Source organism: Homarus americanus, unplaced genomic scaffold (assembly GCF_018991925.1).
Source record: "Homarus americanus isolate GMGI-L3 unplaced genomic scaffold, GMGI_Hamer_2.0 scaffold48354, whole genome shotgun sequence".
Taxonomy (NCBI): Eukaryota; Metazoa; Arthropoda; class Malacostraca; order Decapoda; family Nephropidae; genus Homarus; species Homarus americanus.
In genome coordinates this window covers 1,558,091-1,580,036 of record NW_024723833.1, presented here as the reverse complement: position 1 = coordinate 1,580,036, position 21,946 = coordinate 1,558,091, and the positions used below count along the sequence as shown (strand labels likewise).

General features: G+C 39.5%; 1 protein-coding gene across 1 annotated transcript in view; it reads left to right on the top strand.

Moving 5' to 3' along the window:
* Positions 1–21,946, top strand: part of LOC121863719 — a 40,613-nt gene that overhangs the window by 4,408 nt on the left and 14,259 nt on the right. Inside the window, exon 2 of the mRNA XM_042362462.1 lies at positions 15,776–17,118. Coding sequence (XP_042218396.1) covers positions 15,776–17,118 — 1,343 coding nt within the window. The remainder of the gene's footprint in view (positions 1–15,775; positions 17,119–21,946) is intronic.

Below are 21,946 nucleotides of genomic sequence, written 5' to 3'. Positions count from 1 at the left end.
TTTTTGTTAGTAGTTTCTGTGGTGTAACTAAAACAAATCTTTACCGTGACATTTACTAGAACCAAATAAAATCTGACCTAACCAGCCAAAGAAACTTACCTAACCTTATGATAAATTATACTGGTCAGTACTGTACTGTATAATGTAGCAGTACAGTATCTGGTACTTTCAAGAAGTTCCCAGAGTCACTGAATGTAAACAAGGGTGCTCATGATTTTTGGTTTGTCAAATACGAGATTACCGTTTTATATTTATTTTATGAAATGCTCATGTAAATTTACGTTTAGTGTACTGTATTTCATTGTAGATTTTTAATTTTTTTTTTTTTTTTTTTTTATCTATGTCGGACTTATGACCATGTCGGACTTACGACCTGGATTTGGGTCCCTAACCCCGTCGTAAGTCGGGGTCTAGCTGTATATATATATATGGGTGAAGGTAGTTTTAGGCTTAACGGTTTTATCTTATAAAATGTAGCTGATTAAACTTAGCAGAATATAAATTGAATTGCTGGATTCCTTGTAAGATAGTGATTAATATGAGTATACCGGGTAAACTTCGCATAGTTTGCACAAGAGATAAAATTTTTAGTTTAGTGTAGTACATTTGAGTACAAAGTGTGTACAGTACAGTAATGTTGCTCAAAATTATGGCTTTTTCACATTTAATTTACATTTAATATTTGTTTAATTTAAGTTTCTAGCAGTCCATGGTGCTTTAGAGACACAGGAAGTGTATAATTAGTGGGTCAGAGATATATTGTTCAATTATTATTACCTGATCTCAGTTGGTCTGGCAAAGCGGATAATGCGGGAAGGTTTTGGAACCAATGGTGCTGGAAAATCGGTGGTGGACCTGTGTGTGTGTGTGTGTGTGTGTGTAGACACACACATACAAAACACATACTGTACAAATAAATAATAATGGGAAAATACTCTCACAAATACTGTACTTCGTAATCAGAAACAAATTTATTAAAAATGTGACAGTCTACCCTCAAGTTAAAATGTTTATATTGTTGAATATTTATACTTATTTTACTTTTACATTTTCGTAGTTACTTACTATTAGGTGATGAAATAGTAATGAATTTTATGCGAAGATTATTATTTTAATAAATATTGCTTTACTTGCCATAAACTGGCTGCATCTACCTGAACTGTGGGCTACAGTAAATATGATTTCTCAATCACTCTGTGGGCCACACAAAGACATGGTTTGGGCTGCATGCAGCCCAGGTTGCCCATGCCTGGTCTAGAGCTAATTTTTTTACAAGAAATTTAGGTATAAAGGTTTCTAGAGTTGCTGTCTTCATAATAGTTTGTTTTATTTCTTAATTTTATTCACGCTCTTGCGTTTGGATAGGTGCTCTCCCTTGAAACACTCGGGATCTGGCCTATTACTCACCTCACTGCACTTGACTGCACCACATTAAGAGATAATTGTACATAATGAGTCATAGCAAGCTTGCTACTTGAGATAAAAAACAGGGTTTGTTGCATTAGCATTGTTAATAAATTACAGTATTTACAAACTGTTTTATATGAGTAATCATGATGAAATGATTATTTCTATATGTAAGTGAGAGTAAAACCTCAATTTTTTTTCCCGCTTAATGAAAATGATTACAGTCTCTCCCTGACTAAGGACGGGGTTAGGGACCCAAATCCAGGTCGTAAGTAAAATTGGTCGTAAGTCGAAAATGCAAAAAATAATACATAGAAAATCTAAAATGACATACAGTACAGTAAAAGTAATCAATAATGAAGAATGAATTCAGTGTTACTGTGCTCTTACCTTTAATGTAGTCAGCTGAATGCACACGGGGCCCCCATACTTTTCTAATTATACATGGAGACTACATTAAGTGGATGAAGCAGAGGAGGAGACAAGGGCTGGGTGGGTCATCAATGTCGCTTTCTTCAGACAGGTTAATATACAGGGGAAACTTGCTTGTTGAAGGTATTGGATCATCTTTATGGAGTGAAGAGGTAGCACTGGTGGGGCGTGAGGAGACAGCAATGGGGGAGTTCTTAAAATATATGTCCAATTTAGACTGCACAGTTTGCTTTTTCTTGTCATTGTAAATCTCCCTGTAGCAAGCAAGTGCATCTTGGATCATTCTGTCAACTTTTGCAAAACGCTCAACATTTTGATCCGTTCCTTCAAACATTTGCATCCCCTTATTAATTGTAACAAATGCCTCTGCCATTTGTTTCACAGAAATTTTTTTGGGGGGGCTGCAGGTTCTTATACATTTTGACTCTCTTCTTCCTCTGCAATTTTCTGTGCTTCCAATTCAATAAGATCCTTGTTACTTAGCTCTTCTGCTACACTTTCAACCAACTGCTCAACATCTTCATTATCAATTTCTAAATCAAGATGTTTACCCAACTCCACTATCTTGTTACTAATCTCAGAAATTACCTCATCTTCATTAAATCCTCTGAAACTGTTCACATATCTTTTCAGGACTTTCTTCCATATTCCATTCATGCACTGACCTGTAACCTCATCCCATGCTGCAGCTATGTTCTTTATACATTTCAAAATGTTGTAGTCCTTCCAAAATTCTCTGAGCATTTTCTCACCTTCAGTAGCAGCAACAGCCTGAGCGAAGGTAGTACGTAATTAATTCGCTTTAAAAGCAGCAATATAGCACCTTGGTCCATGGGTTGGATGATAGAGGTAGTGTTTAGGTGGAATGTAGACTACCTTAACATCAGGGTGCAGGTCGTCCAGGTGTGGTGGGTGTCCTGGAGCATTATCTAAAATTAACAAAATCTTGAATGCATTCCCTTGTTGCAGACAATACGCCTTTGCTCGTTGAATGAAACAAGTCAGGAACCAATCCTCAAACAGTACTAGGGTTATCCATGCTTTCTTGTTACTGGGATAAAACACTGGCAGTGTGTGCTTGCTGACATGTTTAAAAGCCCTTGGGTTCTCTGAATGATATATCATGAAGGGCTTTATCTTGAAACCAGTTACAGTACATTCCCTCCCAACAGAAGGGTGATTCGGTCCTTGAATCCCTTGAATCCCGGCATGGTTTTCGCCTCTTTGTGGATGTATGTCCGTTCTGGCATGCGCTGCCACAATAAACCAGTTTCATCCACATTAAATATTTGCTCAGACAAATAATTTCTCTCCACAATGACACGATCTAGCTCCGTAAAAGCTTCGGCAGCACCCACATCAGCACTTGCTGCCTCTCCACTCACCTTTACACTCTGCAAACTGTTGCGGTTCTTAAACCTTTGGAACCACCCATGACTTGCTGTGAAGCTTTAGTCGCACTCATCTCCTGCCTGTTCTTTCAGGTTTTCGAAAAGGCTTCTTGCCTTAGCCTGTAGGGATAGAAGGCTTCAGGGTACACGCTTTTGTATCTGATCTTCCATCCATATCACAAGTAATTTCTCCATCTCATGAAGAGGACCTTGTCTTTTTTTCGTTATTATTGTTCCCTTTATAGGTGCTGATCCTTTCACTACCTCACGAATACGTTCCTTGTCCTTCAAAATTGTCGATGTAGTCGAGTGTTAGAAGCCAAGGTTGCGTGAAATGGTTGCTACCGTTTTTCCATTTTCATACTGCATTATTATCTTCATTTTCGTCTCAAAAGCAATTGACTGTCTCCTTTTCTTCTGAGCACCACCATTATTCTCACTTCTATGCTTGCCAGTCATTCTAAAGTGAATTAGAAACAAAAATATTGTCAGTACACAGCTCGATCACTATCGACAACAATGACAGCCAAACACCAACTAAGCGCTCTACGGCGTGGGTGCTGTAGCCACGAGGCGACCCAGCCCACGTGATGCTCTCGTACGGGACGGAAACATTTTGGTCTAGAAAATAAGTGCGTCATTTGAAAAAATTTTGGTACCAACTGCGGCAGGTGGTCGTACCGACTGAGGCAGGTCGTATGTGCAGGTGGTCGTACCGACTGAGGCAGGTTGTATGTGCGGGTGGTCGTAGGTCGAGTATGTCGTAAGTCGAGGAGTAGCTGTATTATTTTCGCCTTTTCAACTTACGACCAATTCGACTTACGACCTGGTCGTCGGGACGGAACCCCGTCGTAAGTCGATGAGACACTGTACAGGTATCCCTCGTTTAAGGATCGTTCACTTAGCGATTTTTTGGTTTAGTGATTTAGAATTGCTGTACTGTATTAACACCCTTTGTTGTTTCATGATCTGCAATTTTAGGTTTAGTGATCTTTGACTCACTGATAAAAATTCTAGAGGGAAGTTGGAAAAATGGGGATTTTGTGCTCCAAGTGTGCATCTCTACTGTCACTTAATACTCCTAATGTACGTGGTTTAGGGCATAAATTAATGTCTGCTAAGGTAAGAGACGCCCAGGTTTAGGGCATACATCTAAGCGTTTTAAAATGATAAAATTCCCATTAATCTTGTAAATGGTGTAAATATACTGTACTGTGTGTAATTTGTCATTATTTTAGGGTCAAGTGCCGACTCCTAAAAATTGCTTCAGTGAATATTTTAGTACAATAAGTAGTAAAATAAATGTAAAATTATTTAAATTTATATATTTTTTTAAGTAGGTGATGTCTGAAACTCAACATGGCATGTTTGTTGTGCAGCAGTGGTCTCTGATATTCATATTGCACTTAGAATTGCCACATGTAAATAAATAAAAATAAATTATGTTTGAATTCCATCTTCTGTTCACCGACCTATCCAGTACAGTGGAAATAACAAAATATAGTGTTAGATAGATGCCGAATGTGATGTCTCCCGGCCCACTCTGAGATTTTGGCAACATTGGATTTCCAAGGCCAAGGCTTAATCGGAGATGCTATACAACAATACCTACAATTCAGCCAACCTGAATTTTAGAAATATTTTCCAACAAAAAACACAAATTAAGTTATTGGTAACCAGAAGGGGGTATCTAAGTTTATTATATGGAAACTACATAGGAGTACGCTACCCGAGCACCACCAACCCATCCTCACCATATACCCTGTACTACTCTTGTTTACTGCTTGTCGTTTGATCGTTGTCTTCCATTCTTCGCTGTTATCACTCCGTACATTATCGACCTATGTACATCGTCCCTATTGCTGTGCATCTCCCTTATTGTTGTGACTTGATTACTGTATGGACTGTTCATATACCCTGTACTGTTGTGATATTGTGTAAAGCGAGTGAACTTTGTGATAATGTTAGGTAAGTATGCTACTCTTTCTCCTTCCTCATTAGGCAAGGCCAAGCTCTTCCGCAAGTCTTTGAGCTTGGAGGTGAAGCTTGACATTATACATGGACTTGGTGAGTGTTACTTCACTGTAGTTTATTGTTATAGCAAATTCTACGTATTTTCCCTCATTTTGCCATTTGGGAATTGTTTCACTCCGCACGGGACAAGAGACAGCAAAAAGCTGGGAGATCCCCATGCCACTCCCACCTCCCGTTCAACTCCCCTACACTGTGGGCTAACTGCCAAACACCTAGGAAATGTTTATTACCTTTACTTTTTTTATTTTATTTTTTTTCACATCCTGTATGAACGATTGTGTGTGCATGTAATAGAGTAAAAGAAAAAGAAGAAAATTACGTATATCTGCCCCAAATTACAAATTGAACAATAACATAGCTCACAGTTCAGCCTCACCCACTCATGAGTGCTCCTGGATGGCGAGTCTGAGACTGGACTAAACAATTACTGTATGTGCCATTTTCACGGATATCATTCCTTGTTATCCCTCGTTTCGTATATTGTTTCTCGTTTTCCTTCTTTTAACGACCATTTCACTTAGCAATTGTTTTTTCGGGAATGCATCCCCAATCGCTAAACGAGGGATACCTGTACAGCATGCCCTGACAATTCGTGGACCTCTATTATTCGCGAATAACACCCTGGATTTACCCAGGAATGTCTGAGGGTACATAAGAACATAAGAATGGAGGAAACTGCAGCGGGCCTAGTGACCCATACTGGGCAGTCCCGTTTATACCCAACCCCTATTGCTCATATAAGCATCCAACCTATGTTTGAAGCTATCCAGCGTATTCTAGTTAATGATGATATTTGGTAACTTGTTCCATTCATCCACTACTCTGTTTCCAAACCAGTGTTTACCAATTTCACGCCGAAATCTAAATTTGTCTAATTTAAAACCATTGTTACGAGTTCGCTCATGATTGGATAGTTTGAGTACCTTTGTAATGTCCCCTTTGTTTAACCCTGACTTCCATTTATACACCTCTATCATGTCGCCCCTCACTCTACGCTGTCGAGGGAGTGCAAATTAAGATGCTTTAACCTATCTCTGTACTCAAGGTTCCTAATGCCTGGGATTAGTCTTGTCATTCTCCTCTGGATTCTTTCCAAGGATTCTATATCCATTCTGTAATACGGTGACCAGAACTGAACTGCGTAATCCAGGTGAGGTCTCACAAGCGCTAGATATAATTTTAAGATGACCTCGCTAGTCTTGTAACTAACACTCCTTTGTATGAACCCAAGTACTTTATTAGCCTTGTTACGAAGCAAAAACACATTGTTTACTTGGCTTAAGATTCCTACTTATCATTACTCCTAAATCTCTCTCGCAGTCGGATTCCACAATGGCATCGTTGTTCATCTGGTAACTGGTTTCCCTGTTTACATCTCCTATACTGAGTACTTTACATTTGTCCACATTGAATTTCATCTGCCATTTTTCCGACCATTCGAAAAATTTGTTTATATCTTCCTGTAGTTTTGCAGAGTCCTCGTCAGATTTAATTACACATCCTATTTTAGTGTCATCAGCCAATTTACTTATGTTGCTGTCTATGCCGATATCTATGTCGTTTATGTATATAATAAATAATAATGGTCCAAGTACTGAGCCTTGGGGAACTCCACTAGTGACGTTGCTCCAATGCGATTTAGTGCCGTTTATGCTCACTCGCTGTTTCCTCTCCCGTAACCACGCCCTAATCCACTTAAGGATATTACCTTTGATGCCATGCGCTTCTACCTTTCTAGTTAGTCTTTCGTGGGGGACTCTGTCGAAGGCTTTGCTAAAGTCGAGATATACCACATCATAATTGTGCCCCTCGTCCACCGATTCAAAAACTGATGAAAAGAATGTTAATAGATTAGTTAGACATGAACGCCCGCTTGTGAAGCCATGTTGGGAATCATTGATCAACTTGTGCCTCTCCAGGTGGTTTCGAATAGAGTTTGAAATGATTGATTCTAGTAATTTGCCTACTATTGATGTTAGACTGATTGGGCGGTAGTTAGAGGATAGTGATCTATCCCTCTTCTTGAAAATCGGTATTACATTCGCTATCCTCCAGGATTCTGGTACTACACATGTTTTAATGACATGTTAAACAACTTGGCTAAGGGCATACTAAGCTCTTCCTTACATTCCTTTAATACTCTGGCAAATATCTCATCGGGACCAGGTGACTTATTAGGCTTCAGTTTGTCTATTTGCTTATTAACATTGTTACTAGCCACTACTATCTCGCTTAATTTGTTTTCTTCACTGTCTCTGAATAGAGTCGGTGCCTCGGGTATCATGTTTAAATTTTCGGTGGTGAAAACTGTTGAAAAATATTTACAGTTAACCCTCACTTTACGCGGTTAATGTAACCCGGAGGGTACCGCGGAAAGTGAGGAACGCGTAAAGTGAATAACATAACATATGGGATTAATTGAAATAGAGTCCAGGCCGACCCCCAAACTCCACTTTTTGACGACACACAACTATGTTGTAGTAAAAATATTATCTTAACTTTATGATGGCATGCACACACAATTAATAATTAAGAGAAATATCAATAATATTAGGTTTTTTAACACTTACATTAGTAGAAAAGATGGCTGGGCACACGGGGATGGGCGGTTGGTTCCGAGGCAGAGGGCAGATTATTGGCCCTCACCTGTATCACTTGTATCAATTGTATCACTATCCACCACAGAGGCTTGCAGGGCCTCTTTGTCAAACCCCCCAAAGTTCATATAAGTCCATATCCTCACTATAATTATCACTATCACTGACTTGGGCCGGCTGTAGTGGGTGGCGGGTGAAGAACTGGTAATGTTTTGATGACTGGGCGACCTTGTGCGCACCATTTTCGCACCTCTTACACAACATGGCGGATGGCGGGAGGTTTGGATCCAAAAATGGCGCGGCTTGCCAGCCGCTCTCCGCGTAATGGGGTACACACACCGCGGAATGTGAGCATGTTAGGTTCCGGCAGGGCACCGCGTTAACGGTGAACCGCGGAATGCGGGACCGCGTAATGTGAGGGTTGACTGTATTCAGATTATTGCTCATTTCTCCGTCGTTATCAGTTAGCTCGCCGGTATCTGAACGTATTGGTCCAATCTTATCTCGTGTTTTAGTTTGATACATTTGGTAGAATCCTTTGGGGTTTGTCTTTGCCTCCCTTGCTATCTTCAGTTCATTATTTCTCTTTGCTTTTCTTATCTCGGTCTTAACCCTTCCGGCCAATACCTTATAATACTCCCGGAGGTAAATTTTGCCACGATTTATCCTTCTACTATAGCCTTCCTTTGACCAATAATGTTCTTTAAATAATTATTTATCCATTTAGGGTCATTGTTGTCTGATCTGAGTTTTTTGTATGGTATGTTCTGCCTTTGTGCATTAAGTAACTCATTATTTAAATTGTCATGGAACTCGGCAATCTCAGATCTTGTTATCGGGCTGGTGTCATCTGTCAGGTTCACGTCCAAGCGCGACACCCCCTCTCTCAGCTGCCTCTTTAAACTATCAAAGTTTGCCCTTCTGAGATCTGGGACTTTAATGGAATTTTCCTTACGTCTGACCTGAAAATCTAACTGGAATCTAATTTCTTTGTGATCGCTGTTTGCAAGTTCGTTCCCTACCTCGACATTGTTAATGAGGTTTTCTCTGTTTGACAGAACTAAATCGAGTATATTATTACCCCGGGTGGGTTTGGTTATATGTTGACTTAGGAAACAGTACTGGATCGTTTCGAGGAAATCCTCTGATACTGAGTTACCCGTAAGGTCAGTCCAATCTATTTGGCCAAGGTTAAAATCGCCTACTATACAGACTTTGTTGTGTATGGAAGCCCGGGACAGGGAGCCATTCATTCTAGAGACAATAATTTCTTTTACTTGTTTTGTATATGTGTGTGTGTGTGTAGACACACACATATGCTACACATATATACATACAGTATATACATACACACACACATATATACAGTAATATCTCCGTTAGCCCTAATCCCTCAAACCTGGAAATCTCCAATAGCCGGAATTAAAATTTGCTCGGAAAAATGATTCCCAAAGCAGGAATTTTCTAAAAATTTCGGGCTTTAGGAAAAAATTTCCGAGGTAGAAAATCGAGAGAATTTCTGAAATTTGATTTGAATAAAGACGAAAGTTAAAGTATTTTGGGGGGGATCTGACCTGACCTGATTCAATGTCAGGTGGAGGTAGGGTGGGGGATTAGTGGTCTCATATTACTGATCTTCTGATGGAATGTCAGGTCGCCCTTTCTTGGGTGGGGGTTTGTGGGTCTCATGACCTGAAGATGTCTTGAATAACCACGAAAGCTAAAGTATTTTTAGGGAGATTGTGATAAGTATAAATGAGCTAAGTTGTATCCCTTCAACATTACATTACATAACATTTTAAAATATGGAGTGAGAAAGCAGAAAGGTGTTGGAGATTAGAGAGATGGAGTGGTAGCATGCACCAGTGTAGCCAGGTGATAAGCTCCTCAACATCTGATATTTTAATTCACCTTCATACAGTCACACAACAAGACCCTCACTGGTTGCTTGTTGCCTCAATTCCCATGTGTGTGTGTGTGTGTGTATGTGTGTGTGTGTGGTTTGAGCTTGTCAAGCACATATTAGGATTTTAATAAGTTGATGAAGAGTTTGTTCAGGAGTCAGGTGGTGAGGTGACATGCCAAGACACTTACACAGCACACACATTAACAGCACTACTAAACTATTGTCTTATGACATTTTACATTACAGTCAACCCTCACTTTACGCGGTTAATGTAACCCACAGGGTGCCGCGGAAAGTGAAGAACGTGTAAAGTGAATAACATAACATATGGGATTAATTGAAATAGAGTCCGGGCTGACCCCCAAACTCCACTTTTTGACGACACACAACTATGTTGTAGTAAAAATATTATCTTAACTTGATGATGGTACAGTGAGTTCTGCTATAACGCGTGTTTTGATAACACGAATTTGCTCTAACGCGATTTATGAATAGAGGACCAATATTTGTATAATGCGAACGCTTGTTTGCTGTAACGCGATTTTTGCTTACTATTTCTCCAATTTTGTGGTATTAACTGTGAATATGGTAAAGAAGAATATCTCCAAGAAACGTTCTGGTGATCGAATTCCCGGTGATAATCGTAAAAGAAAGGATATAACACTTGAAGAGAAGCTCGATGTTATCAACCTCAAAATCACCCTTCTCCCCCATCAAGTTATATTCATATTTTTTCGAGGTAAAGTGTTACATTTACTGTATGATTTCATTATTAGATATGAATGTAACATTTATTTAGACTGTGCTATCCTTTGTGTTAGGCTAACTACTAATGTTTTTTCGATTTCGAGTAGTAATCTGCACCTAACCCTATTTTCTCCATAAGCCCTGTTATTTCTATTACGCGATTTTCTATAACACGATATTTTACAAGAACACAACTATCGCTTTATAGCAGAACTGACTGTATGCACAAACAATTAATAATTAAGAGAAATATCAATAATATTAGGTTTTCTAACACTTACATTAGTAGAAAAGATGGCTGGGCACACGGGGATGGGCGGTTGGTTCCGAGGCAGAGGGCAGATTATTGGCCCTCACCTGTATCACTTGTATCAATTGTATCACTATCCACCATAGAGGCTTGCAGGGCCTCTTTGTCAAACCCCTCAAAGTCCATATAAGTCCATATCTTCACTATAATTATCACTATCACTGACTTGGGCCGGCTGTGGTGGGTGGCGGGTGAAGAACTCGGTAATGTTTTGATGACTGGGCGACCTTGTGCGCACCATGCTCGCGCAGCTTACACAACATGGCGGATGGCGGGAGGTTTGAATCCAAAAATGGCGCGGCTCGCCAGCTGCTCTCCGCGTAAAGGGGTACACGCACCGTGGAATGTGAGCATTCCTGTTTCGGCAGGGTGCCGCGTAAACGTGGAATGTGGGACCGCGTAAAGCGAGGGTTGACTGTATAATTTCTATATTAAAATTAATTGATATATGATGGCTTGACTGGGCTACTTTTCAATTCATCTCTTTAACACAAATACAGTACAGTAAAGATAATAACTTTTGTTGTGAACTAAGCAGGAGGGAGAAGGGTCCATTGGGGGGTAAAGGTCACCACAACCCCCCCCCCCTCCAAAGGGTCGCCTCTGTTTGTCTACTGTACTGTCTCATTCATGATACAATGTTGTTTATTTGTTTTTCATTAATGAGTGAAGATGCATTATTGTAATAATCTGTACCACATCACCCCCACCATCACCACCCCCACACATCACCACCCCCACACATCACCACCCCACACACCACCACCCCCACACACCACCACCCCCCACACATCACCACCACCACACACCACCCCACACCATCACCACCCCCACACATCACCACCCCACACATCACCACCCCCACATATCACCACCCCACACATCACCACCCCCACACATCACCACCCCACACATCACACACCCCAACATTAGATGCACATACTCCAACAACCACCCACAGACACCCTCCAACAACCACACACACCCCAACATCACACCCCTGACACACATGGTACACATTCCAACACACATCCCCCAGCAAGGGAATTAAGACAGCAAGCTTAACCTTTAGGTCCCGGGTGACGTTCCAGAACATCCGCCTATTTTCCCGCCAATTTTTATTTTATTTTATTATTTTTGAAAAGTTGATTTTTTCTCTCAATTTAACCCCAAGATACTGCCAGCAGCACCCTAACCCGGGGTTTAAGGGTTAAGGAGTGAAGGTCTTATTGTATGACACATTTGCGTCTGTGTAAGAGGTCTAGTTCAGACACTCGGAAACTTTTCCCAGTAACCGTAAAAGGTTGCGGGGAAAAGGAATTTTTCTGGGTTTGAGAAAGTCGTCTGGTTACCCAGAAATCTCTCATCCCCGGAAGTGCTCTGCAGCAATTGTTCCGGCTAATGGGGATATCACTGGACAATATTGTACAGGTTAAAGAAATAATTGTCCAAAGGGCAAACACATAAAGGAAATATACATTTATTTGCACACATGTAAAAATGTACACACACACACACACACACCGGTCAACAAATGTTATTCGCGGATTTGGCTATTCGCGGCCATTTTGAGAACCTAACCCCTGCGAATTTTAAGGGCAAGCTGTACTGTATTTTGAATGGTACAGTACTGTTTACTACAGTACAGTCATGCGCCGGTTAACGTCCAACCGAACAACATCCGATCGCTTATACATCCGTGTCCTCTAAAAAAACTTACGTGACGCCTGCTGGACCACCACCCCACGACCCCCTGACGGAGACACGATGATCCTTCCCATACTGGTCAGATATTATGTGTGAAAGGAATATCCTTCCTTTGGCTTTAGTAAGCATTTGCCTCCAGGTGTAATGTTAACCTACATCTATTGAGGATAAAATCTTTCACATACAAATTGACAATAACACATTTGCTGTAATCAGACATATCTAGTTGCCTCAACAATTGCAACCCCAGTTGCAATTGGGGTTGCAATTTCAAATTCTGTGTCATTACTCAGGAATAACGAAGTCTCTGGTGCACTGCACTCTAAGATTAAGATAAAACGGACTCAGGCGTCCTGAAGCGAGAGAAAACGGACTCCTATGATGGGGGACACAAGCACTCACACATGCCACTCATACTGACAGACTTGACACTCACTTACTTGACAAGTTTTACCAACCATTAGTTGTGTACGTTATCTAGTGAATTTAGTCAATATTGTACAGTACACTGCAATACAGTGGTCCCTCGGTTAACAATGGAACAAACCTGTACTGTACATGTACTAAATGATTACGGTACTTAAATTGTTATGTCTATTGCAAATATAGCTTGTTTATACAGGTATTCAAATAAATCACTATCTTAAAAGAATCCCAGCAATGTAAGTTATATTCACCCAGGTCGTTTGGGTGGCAAATTATGAGAAGAGCTTAGTCACTCTAAGTAATGATAAATAGACACGCAGCCTTCAGCGCCAACTGTCAAATCTTATCTCAAATAAATAAACAAACACCAGACACTGTCACCTCACCTCCCCCCCCCCTCTTCCCATGCTCGCTGGCTATCTCCCTCCTTGTGTTCCAGACAAAAGATTGGTGATAACTTTATGCTTTAAGGTGTAAATTTTATATAATATCTCAGACTAAAGTTAGGAGATTATAATTTGCATTGCTGGAATCCTTGCAAGACAGCCAATAATTTTAATATAAATGTCATATATTTTGCTCAAGATATAAAAATTGTAGTACATTAGTGTACAATACTGTAGTACATTTTATAATACAGTATAGTTTTCAACTGTATTTTTGGGTAGATTTACATAAATTTCTTCATTTATTTTCATCAATTTACATGCACACACCATACTAAAAGAAACGTAAAAGAAATAAATGACTTTAGTGCAAAGCTGGAGTGTACATGTACTAATTTGATTACGGTACTAAAATTGTTATGTCTAGTGCAAATTACTGCATGTTTATACCTGTATTCAAATTAATCAGTATATTACAAGAATCCCAGCAATGTTAATTAAATTCTTCCAGGTTATTCACTGGCATTTTAAAATGAGAGAAGCTTAGTAGGACTGTTAAATAAACAAACAGAGACCTTCGGCTCAAACTGTCAAACATATCACCTCAACCGCCCCCCACCCCTCGCTGGCTGGCTGGCTCTGTCCCTCCCTCCCCCATCTGCTCAGCCAGGGTTTTAGGCTTACAGTTTTTATCTTATATAATATCTCAGACTAAAGTAAGGAGATTATAATTTGCATTGCTGGAATCCTTGCAAGACAGCCAATAATTTGAATATTAATGTCATATATTTTGCTCAAGAGATAAAAATTGTAGTACAGTGGTCCCTCGGTTAACGAGCACAATCCGTTCCAGCAGGTTGCTCGTTAACCGAAAAACTCGTTAACCGAAAAACTCGTTAACCGAAACCATTGTTTCAATGGGTTTTGGGTAATTAGTTCCAGCTCACCGAAAATTGCCTAAATTCAACAAAAAAGATAGAAAAGTACACTTACTTTGAGGTGTGTATGTAGAAGGCTCCTGGATGATGATGATGATGATGGGAATTAGAATGAGGGTGGAGGAGAAGGGAGAAGAGAAGGCATTGGGGTGGAAGAGAATTCACCCCATGGCACCATTTCACCCATAAAATTTTAGTTCTCTTGGTGTAATTCAAGATTACTTTCTTTAAATCAACACTGCACTGCATTATATATTGTCAATATGTAAAATAAATTTCAAAATGACCAATAATTTGCTTGGAAACACAGAAAAAAAGCATTAGTTGAAGAGAGTCTCAAACAAGATGTTACCTCCACTGAAAACAGAGAGAGACTAACGCCTATCTGGTGTGTTAACAGGCTGGATGGCACGCCAGAAACTAGTTTCTTTACCTTCAATTATGTTCAATAATTGTTAAAATGACTAAAAAAGTTAATATTAAACTTTAAAATTTATTGAATAGTATAAACTTCTTGATATTTACTAAAATAGTAAGGAATTTAAGCCCTAAAACCGATTACTGTATTGGCAGACTAATACTACAGCTGGTGGACTGCCAAATGCAAGCGAAAACATGTTGAAGTCGGCTCTTAAAAAACTTGTTAATCGAGGGATTGCTCGTTAACCGAAGTTAAGAATCTTATGGAAGGTAAATCGTTAACCGAAATCTCGTTAACCGAGGCGCTCTTAACCGAGGGATCACTGTACGTTAGTGTACATTTTATCATATAAAGTTTTTCAACTGTATTTTTGGGTAGATTTACATAAATTTCTTCATTTATTTTCATCCATTTACATGCACACACCATACTAAAAGAAACGCAAAAGAAATAAATGACCTTAGTGCAAAGCTGGAGTGTACATGTACTAATTTGATTACAGTACTAAAATTATGTCTAGTGCAAATTATAGCATGTTTATATTCAAATTAATTAGTATCTTACAAGAATCCCAGCAATGTAAATTGCATTCACCCAGGTCATTTCACTGGCTTTTTATAAGAGAAGCTTAGTCACTTAAGAAATGATAAATATACACTCGTTAGACCTGGGTCTGTGCCAACTATCAAACTGCTCCCCTCCCCCCACTCCCTCTCGCTGGCTCCCTCCCTCCCTCCCTCTCTCTCCCCCATCTGCCCAGCGTTGCTGGAATCCTTGTAAAACAGTGAATAATTTTAATATAAACGTCTTGTATTTTGCACAAGAGATAAAAATTAATCACCTGTATCTTATTACAGTAGTGATTTAAGAGTAAAAGTGTATATGTACATATATAGTATTCCACATACACGTAAGTATAAATACAAAGTTTATGTGATGACCGGACAACTTCCATTTCGGTTAACGGCACGTTTCCAAGAACGTATCTAGGACGTTAACCGGCGCATGACTGTATATGTATACAGTAGTTATTATGGGTCTGCATTTATTTATTTTCATTCATATTTTTTCAGATGTGAAACCTGGTGCACATAAGATATTCTGGAATGATGGTGAAAATAGCAGGATTAAGATGTGCCATCTGGACTTTGATGGTATACCGTATATTGTTCTTGGAAGCCGGACATATGACTGCCAATATGGAGTTGATCGTAACTTGAATCACAAACGAAGGTACAAGAAGACTCGGATGAAAGGAGGTAAAATAATCAAAAGACACTACCATCGGGTCCCAGGAACTAAAAAACAAAACTGTCCAGCTCAGATATATATACGAGAAGTAGTAAAATTTCCAAATTTCAGAATAACATCAAATACTGAATACTATCGGAGAAAAGCCTCATCCCAAGTTCAAAATGCCATGAAAGATGGGAATGCTTTTGGAGAGAGAAGGACATATGTTCACTTTCCATCTATGGCAGATCACAAATATCATTGTGTGGAACAAGTTCAGGGGTTAAAGCGGCCCATTGACTCTAGAGTTAAAAAGAAAATACATGACTTGGTTGCAGAAGGAATAACAGATTATAAAGTTCTTAAAACAAATCTTCAACAATATATACAGACTGAGTTATTTGCAGGACAGGATTTACCATCAAGGAGCAGTCGACGTTTCTTTCCCCCAAAATCAGAAATTGAAAATTGTATAAATTTAGCAGCAATGAAATTGAGAATCTCTCAGGCTGACCAAGAGAATGTGAGTGTTAAGATAAATGAATGGCAGCAAAGTCAACCAGAGGACAGATTCTATTTCAGACCTTTTACAGATGTGAAAGAGGAAGCCTCATATCATCCACCTGTTTATGGACAGCAATTGTTGGTTGTTCATCAGACCAAATGGCAATGCCAGTTGTTGGAATGGTATGGCCAGGATATCTGTATATTGGATGGTGTTTATAGAAGTATAGAAAATTCTCTGCCTCTGTTTTTTTTAGTTGTTAAAACTGATGTTGACTATGAAGTAGCTGGATCATTTATAGTTCAAAGTGAGACAGTGGCAGCTGTGAAAGAGGCCCTGGGTGTTTTGAGGGAATGGAATCCCAAATGGAAACCTTCTGTCTTCATGTCTGATTTCTCTAGAGTGGAGATGGTTGCAGTTGAACAGACTTTTGATAATGTGAAAGTTCTCCTATGTGATTACCAACGTGAACAAGCTTGGGAAAGATGGGCACTGAATGCTGATAATGGCGTTTACCCAGTAAAAGAGGAAGTTCTTTCTCAGCTTCGAGCTATTGCCCATGCAAGTTCATTCCAAGAATACAGTGTGGCAGAGAAACACCTGTATGACAGTGACATTTGGATGAAAAATCAAAAGTTGCAGAAATGGTTTGGGAAAATGTGGCTGCCTGAACATCAGGTATGTACTGTACAGTATTTACCCATTATGTATACTAAATATTTTTGCTGAGAACCTTTCTTATTTAGATTATTTTTTTTTATACTCTTATCTGCATTGAATGATTCAGCTTGTGACAATTATGTGTTAAAGAAAAATATAATGCATTCTGTTTCTTACAAAATGAAATTTAAAAATTTAATTTGTTTTAACAAATTTAATTCTATTTTTACTATACTGTACAGTACAGTGTAATACAAGATTACAATACAGGTACATATAATCTTGAAGAATATTATTAAAGTTTAAATATCATTTTTTTTTTATCAGGAGTACAGTATGCACTCCTGCAGAGCCATCTTAAGATACAGTATCATGGACTCTGTTTACTTACAAATTTAAGCATGCTGACTTTCTTGGTACTCTTTCTAACATCCAGAGACTACATATTTCTTATTTTACTGCATCTTTATTTACATAAACAAAGCATTCCTCCATTCCATATTTGGAGTTAATTTGCCGCTCTTCAGTATAATATTAGATCTGTAGAATATTTGTCTAATCATCCCAAGAGGTTGACTTAACTCTGTCAGGGTTTTCATACACGTTTCCTGTATGGAATTTATATACTGTACCCATTGGTGACTTCATATGCCTTTTGTGTAAGAAGTAGCACAAAATTATGCAAAATATAGTACAGTGAACCCTCACTTTACGCGGTCAGTTGAACCCACGGCGGCCCGCGTAAAGTGAGAAACGCGTAAAGTGAACAACATAACATATGGGATTAATTGAAATAGAGACTGGGCCAACCCCCAAACTCCACTTTTTCAGACACAATACCTACGTTGTAGTAAAAATAACTTCTTAATTTTATGATGGTATGCACACACAATTAATAATTAAGAGAAATATCAATAATATTAGGTTTTTTAACACTTACATTAGTAGAAAAGATGGCTGGGCACACGGGGATGGGGGGTTGGTTCCGAGGCAGAGGGCAGATTATTGGCCCTCACCTGTATCACTTGTATCAATTGTATCACTATCCACCACAGAGGCTTGCAGGGCCTCTTTGTCAAACCCCTCAAAGTCCATATAAGTCCATATCCTCACTATCATTATCACTATCACTGACTTGGGCCGGCTGTGGTGGGTTGCAGGTGAAGAACTCGGTTATGCTTTGATGACTGGGCGACCTTGTGCGCACCCTGCTCGCGCCGCTCTCCGCGTAAAAGGGTACACACACCGCGGAAAGTGAGCATTCCGGTTTCGGCAGGGTACCGCGTAAACGTGGAAACGCGTAAAGTGAAACCGCGTAAAGCGGGGGTTTACTGTATTTTATTTGCATGTGTTTTGAGTAAGATGCAGGGTCATATGCCTTGTACACCAAACAGTGGGGAGTATGGCGCGTTTTGCTAGACCAGGTAATGTGAGTACAGTACTGTATCTTGCTACAGGTGATGGGGGAAGCAGTTGGGATCCCGAGAGAGTTAATAATGCATGATTTCTGGTGTGTGTTTCACACAACAGCTAGGTAAGGACTTCAAAAAAATTTAATACAGTGCTGTATGTGGATATATCACAAGATCTCAGATAAGTTGGATAATCAGCATTTATATGAACACTATTACTTCTTTGCATTATGGGCCCTTGAACTTAGCTGTGGCACAAAGAGAGATTTGGGATTCTTTACTGGTAACTTTGTTTTAATTTTCTCTTTTTACTTAAATAATATGTTTCCTTTGTAAGAAATGAAACTCACCTCCTTGTCTACATTTAAGCATTTTGTTATCAAGATCCAATAGCAGGAATTGAAATTTGCTCAGAATTTTTCCTGAAAATTTCTATCATTTCCGGGTTGTGAACTATTTTCCGAGGTTGAAAATCAGGCGCGTTTTCTGGAAATTTTCAAGAAAAGCCCAGAAACTCTCCCGATCACTCCGTTTTGGGTCTGGGAATAAATTTTCAGGGCATTCTGAGAGATTGCATCATGCTCCAATGCATCCTCATGTGCCAGGTAGGGGGGGCGGGACTTAGCTGCTTGGATCACTTAGTTTATATTATGTTTATATTATGTTTTGTGTACAATTTGTGTTGTGCAGTGCTGTACATTACTGTACCAGAAGAAAATCAACCAAGAATACAGTGTTAAGAACGTAAAAGGTGATTGCAGCACAGTTACGTAAACTACAGGTATACTGTACACTCATTAAGTGGGAAACACTGGAGCACCTTAGCTTTCATCTTTATTGAAGACATCTTCAAGTCACAAGACCCACTGATCCCTCACCCTGACAATGGGTGACCTAATATTGCATCAGGTCAGGTCAGTACTGTAACATCATCCACTAATCCCCCACCCAACTTCCATCGCAAGTGTTAAGACATGATTACAGTTACGTATTTCATGAAGCTGAATGAACAGTGTCTGTCCACTGTAGGCTCAAGATGACAGAATCTGCTGGTGAGTGCAGAAAATGCAGTATAGTAGTCGTATACATTACAGTATTTTGTTTACAGTATGAACAATATTGTACGTGTACAGTGGTGCTTGCGTAAATAAATGCAGCTCCATGCGAGATGCGTCATTTAGACTAGGAAATTTTCTTGTGAAGAGCGGAAAATACCACTATCTTTGTTGTAGTACACAGCTTCATTCGTGCTCTTATCACATAGATTTTTTTCTAAAGATATTTAATTAGCCATACTTTTAGATACATTATTTAGTATTATTTTGGTAAAACAAATGGTGTGTCTAAGTTAATTAGAACTGATTTTATTGATTTGGGTATCAACATTTCTTAGGTTTTTTTTTTTATAAAAGAATGGAATCCCCATCATTATATCATAACAAAATATTTTGTTTAAGGATACAGGCATCCCCCTGGTTACGGAAGGGTTAGGTTCCGGAAAATTTTCCATAAAGTGAAACTTTTTCCCATTGACTTGATTATAAAAGTTGAGATGCGTTCCTAGGGAAAATTATTGAGGCCCAAAAACGTGATACAAGCACGTATATGTATGAAATTTGGTTTTAACCACAAACTGTACAATGAGTCAATCATGATAATTAATTAACAAAACAGGTGAAGTGGTGAGGTGAGGTGGTGCAATTGGAGTTCATGGGAGGGAGATGGTGGGTCGCTGCTGAATCCTACCTCTCCCTGTGGGTCATCATCATTTTGTTTTGCTGCTGGTTGAGGTTTTGGGGACAAGAACTTGTCCAGTGTGGTCTGTTGTTGATGGTCCAATTTCTCTGTGTACAGCTCCCTGTATCCCCTCCTGGCATTCTTGATTTCTCCTGTAAACTTGTGGCTGTGTTTATGGTCTGGATCATGTGTCTCAAAGGCATGCACCACTGTCACATCTTGCAGTTGACTAAAACTGTAGCTTTGGACAAAATCTTAGTTGTTAATTCTGTGGCTGCAGATGCAACTTCTGTACAGGTGTCCTCCTGTTCCTCAGCAGATCCTCCCTGTGTGACCCTTAATTGCTCTACAACACCAACCTGGTCTACCTCTTGGAAACCTGAATCATTTGCCAGAGTTGCAATTTCCTGTTGCACCTGATCCAAGGTCTGGACCTGGGGAATACCTGGAAAATCATGAACACAATCTGGCCAGATGTTCTTCCACACACCATTCATAGTTGTATTTTTTACCTCATCCCAGAAGTCAGTAATGTTGTTTACAGCATTCGTGATGTTAAATTGTTTCCAGAAAGTGATTATTGATCCTCACTATCAGTTGCTGCTATAAGTTGTTTAAGTGGCCTGCATAGATAGTAGGCCTTAAAGTTGGCATTCATCCATAGGCTGTAGCAAGGAAGTTGTGTTCTTCGGCAGGTATTCAACCCTGATGTTTGGTGAAAGGTCATTAAGGTTAACAGGGCGGCTGGGAGCATTATCAAGAAGTAGCATGGCCGGCCTTGTTGGAAATATTTTGTTGGTTACTGTACCTTTCTACAGCCTGAGAGAAGCAGCTAGTGAACTAATCTTGGAAGAGGGTGCCAATCATCCATACTTATTTTATTGGAGTGCCATATTACAAGTAACCTGGTTTTGTTGTAGCCCTTGAAAGCCCTGGGATTTTTTGAGTAGTAAACAAGCATGGACTTCAGCTTGAAATCTCATGCTGCATTACCCCTTAACAGCAGAGTCACGTGATCTTTAGAAGCCTTGAACCCAGGAGCTGTTTCCTCTACAGGTGAAATAAAGGTTCTGGTAGGCATACACTTCCCAAAGAGGCCTGTTTCATCAACATTATACTCTTGCTGTGGTGTGTATCCATCAGCCTCAAATATTGCTTTTAGTTTAGCAGGATAAATTTGAGCTGGCTGCTTCACCTACCATCTGTGTTGTGTAGGTTTGAGCATATTTTAAACTGTTCAAACCAGCCTCTTTGCTGGCATTAAAGGGTTTTTCATCTGAGCTAGCACCTTAAATCTGCATACAGACTCATAGTCTTCTCCTGAATAATCATTGTACTAAGGACCACATTTCACATGGTCTGGTCTTCTGTCCACACACTAAGTAAACATTCCATTTTTATCATTAAATCACTCCAGTGAAAATACACTATACTATAGTGTACGGGCTGATGATGGAGTAGCAACCTCAGTACCAGCCCTAATTTTGTCTTTGTTAATACATCTAATTTTGTCTCTAAAGTAATACCTTTTCATGCTCAGTACTACTACTGGCACTAGCACTTGCTGGCCTCTTTCCACTCATCTTGAGTAATAATGCACAGTACAATACCAGTAACAGCCCAGAAAACCGAGAGAAAGCACAACATTGGCTGGAAATTCAAGCAGACTGAAACCATTGTTGTTGTTGTTGTGGGAC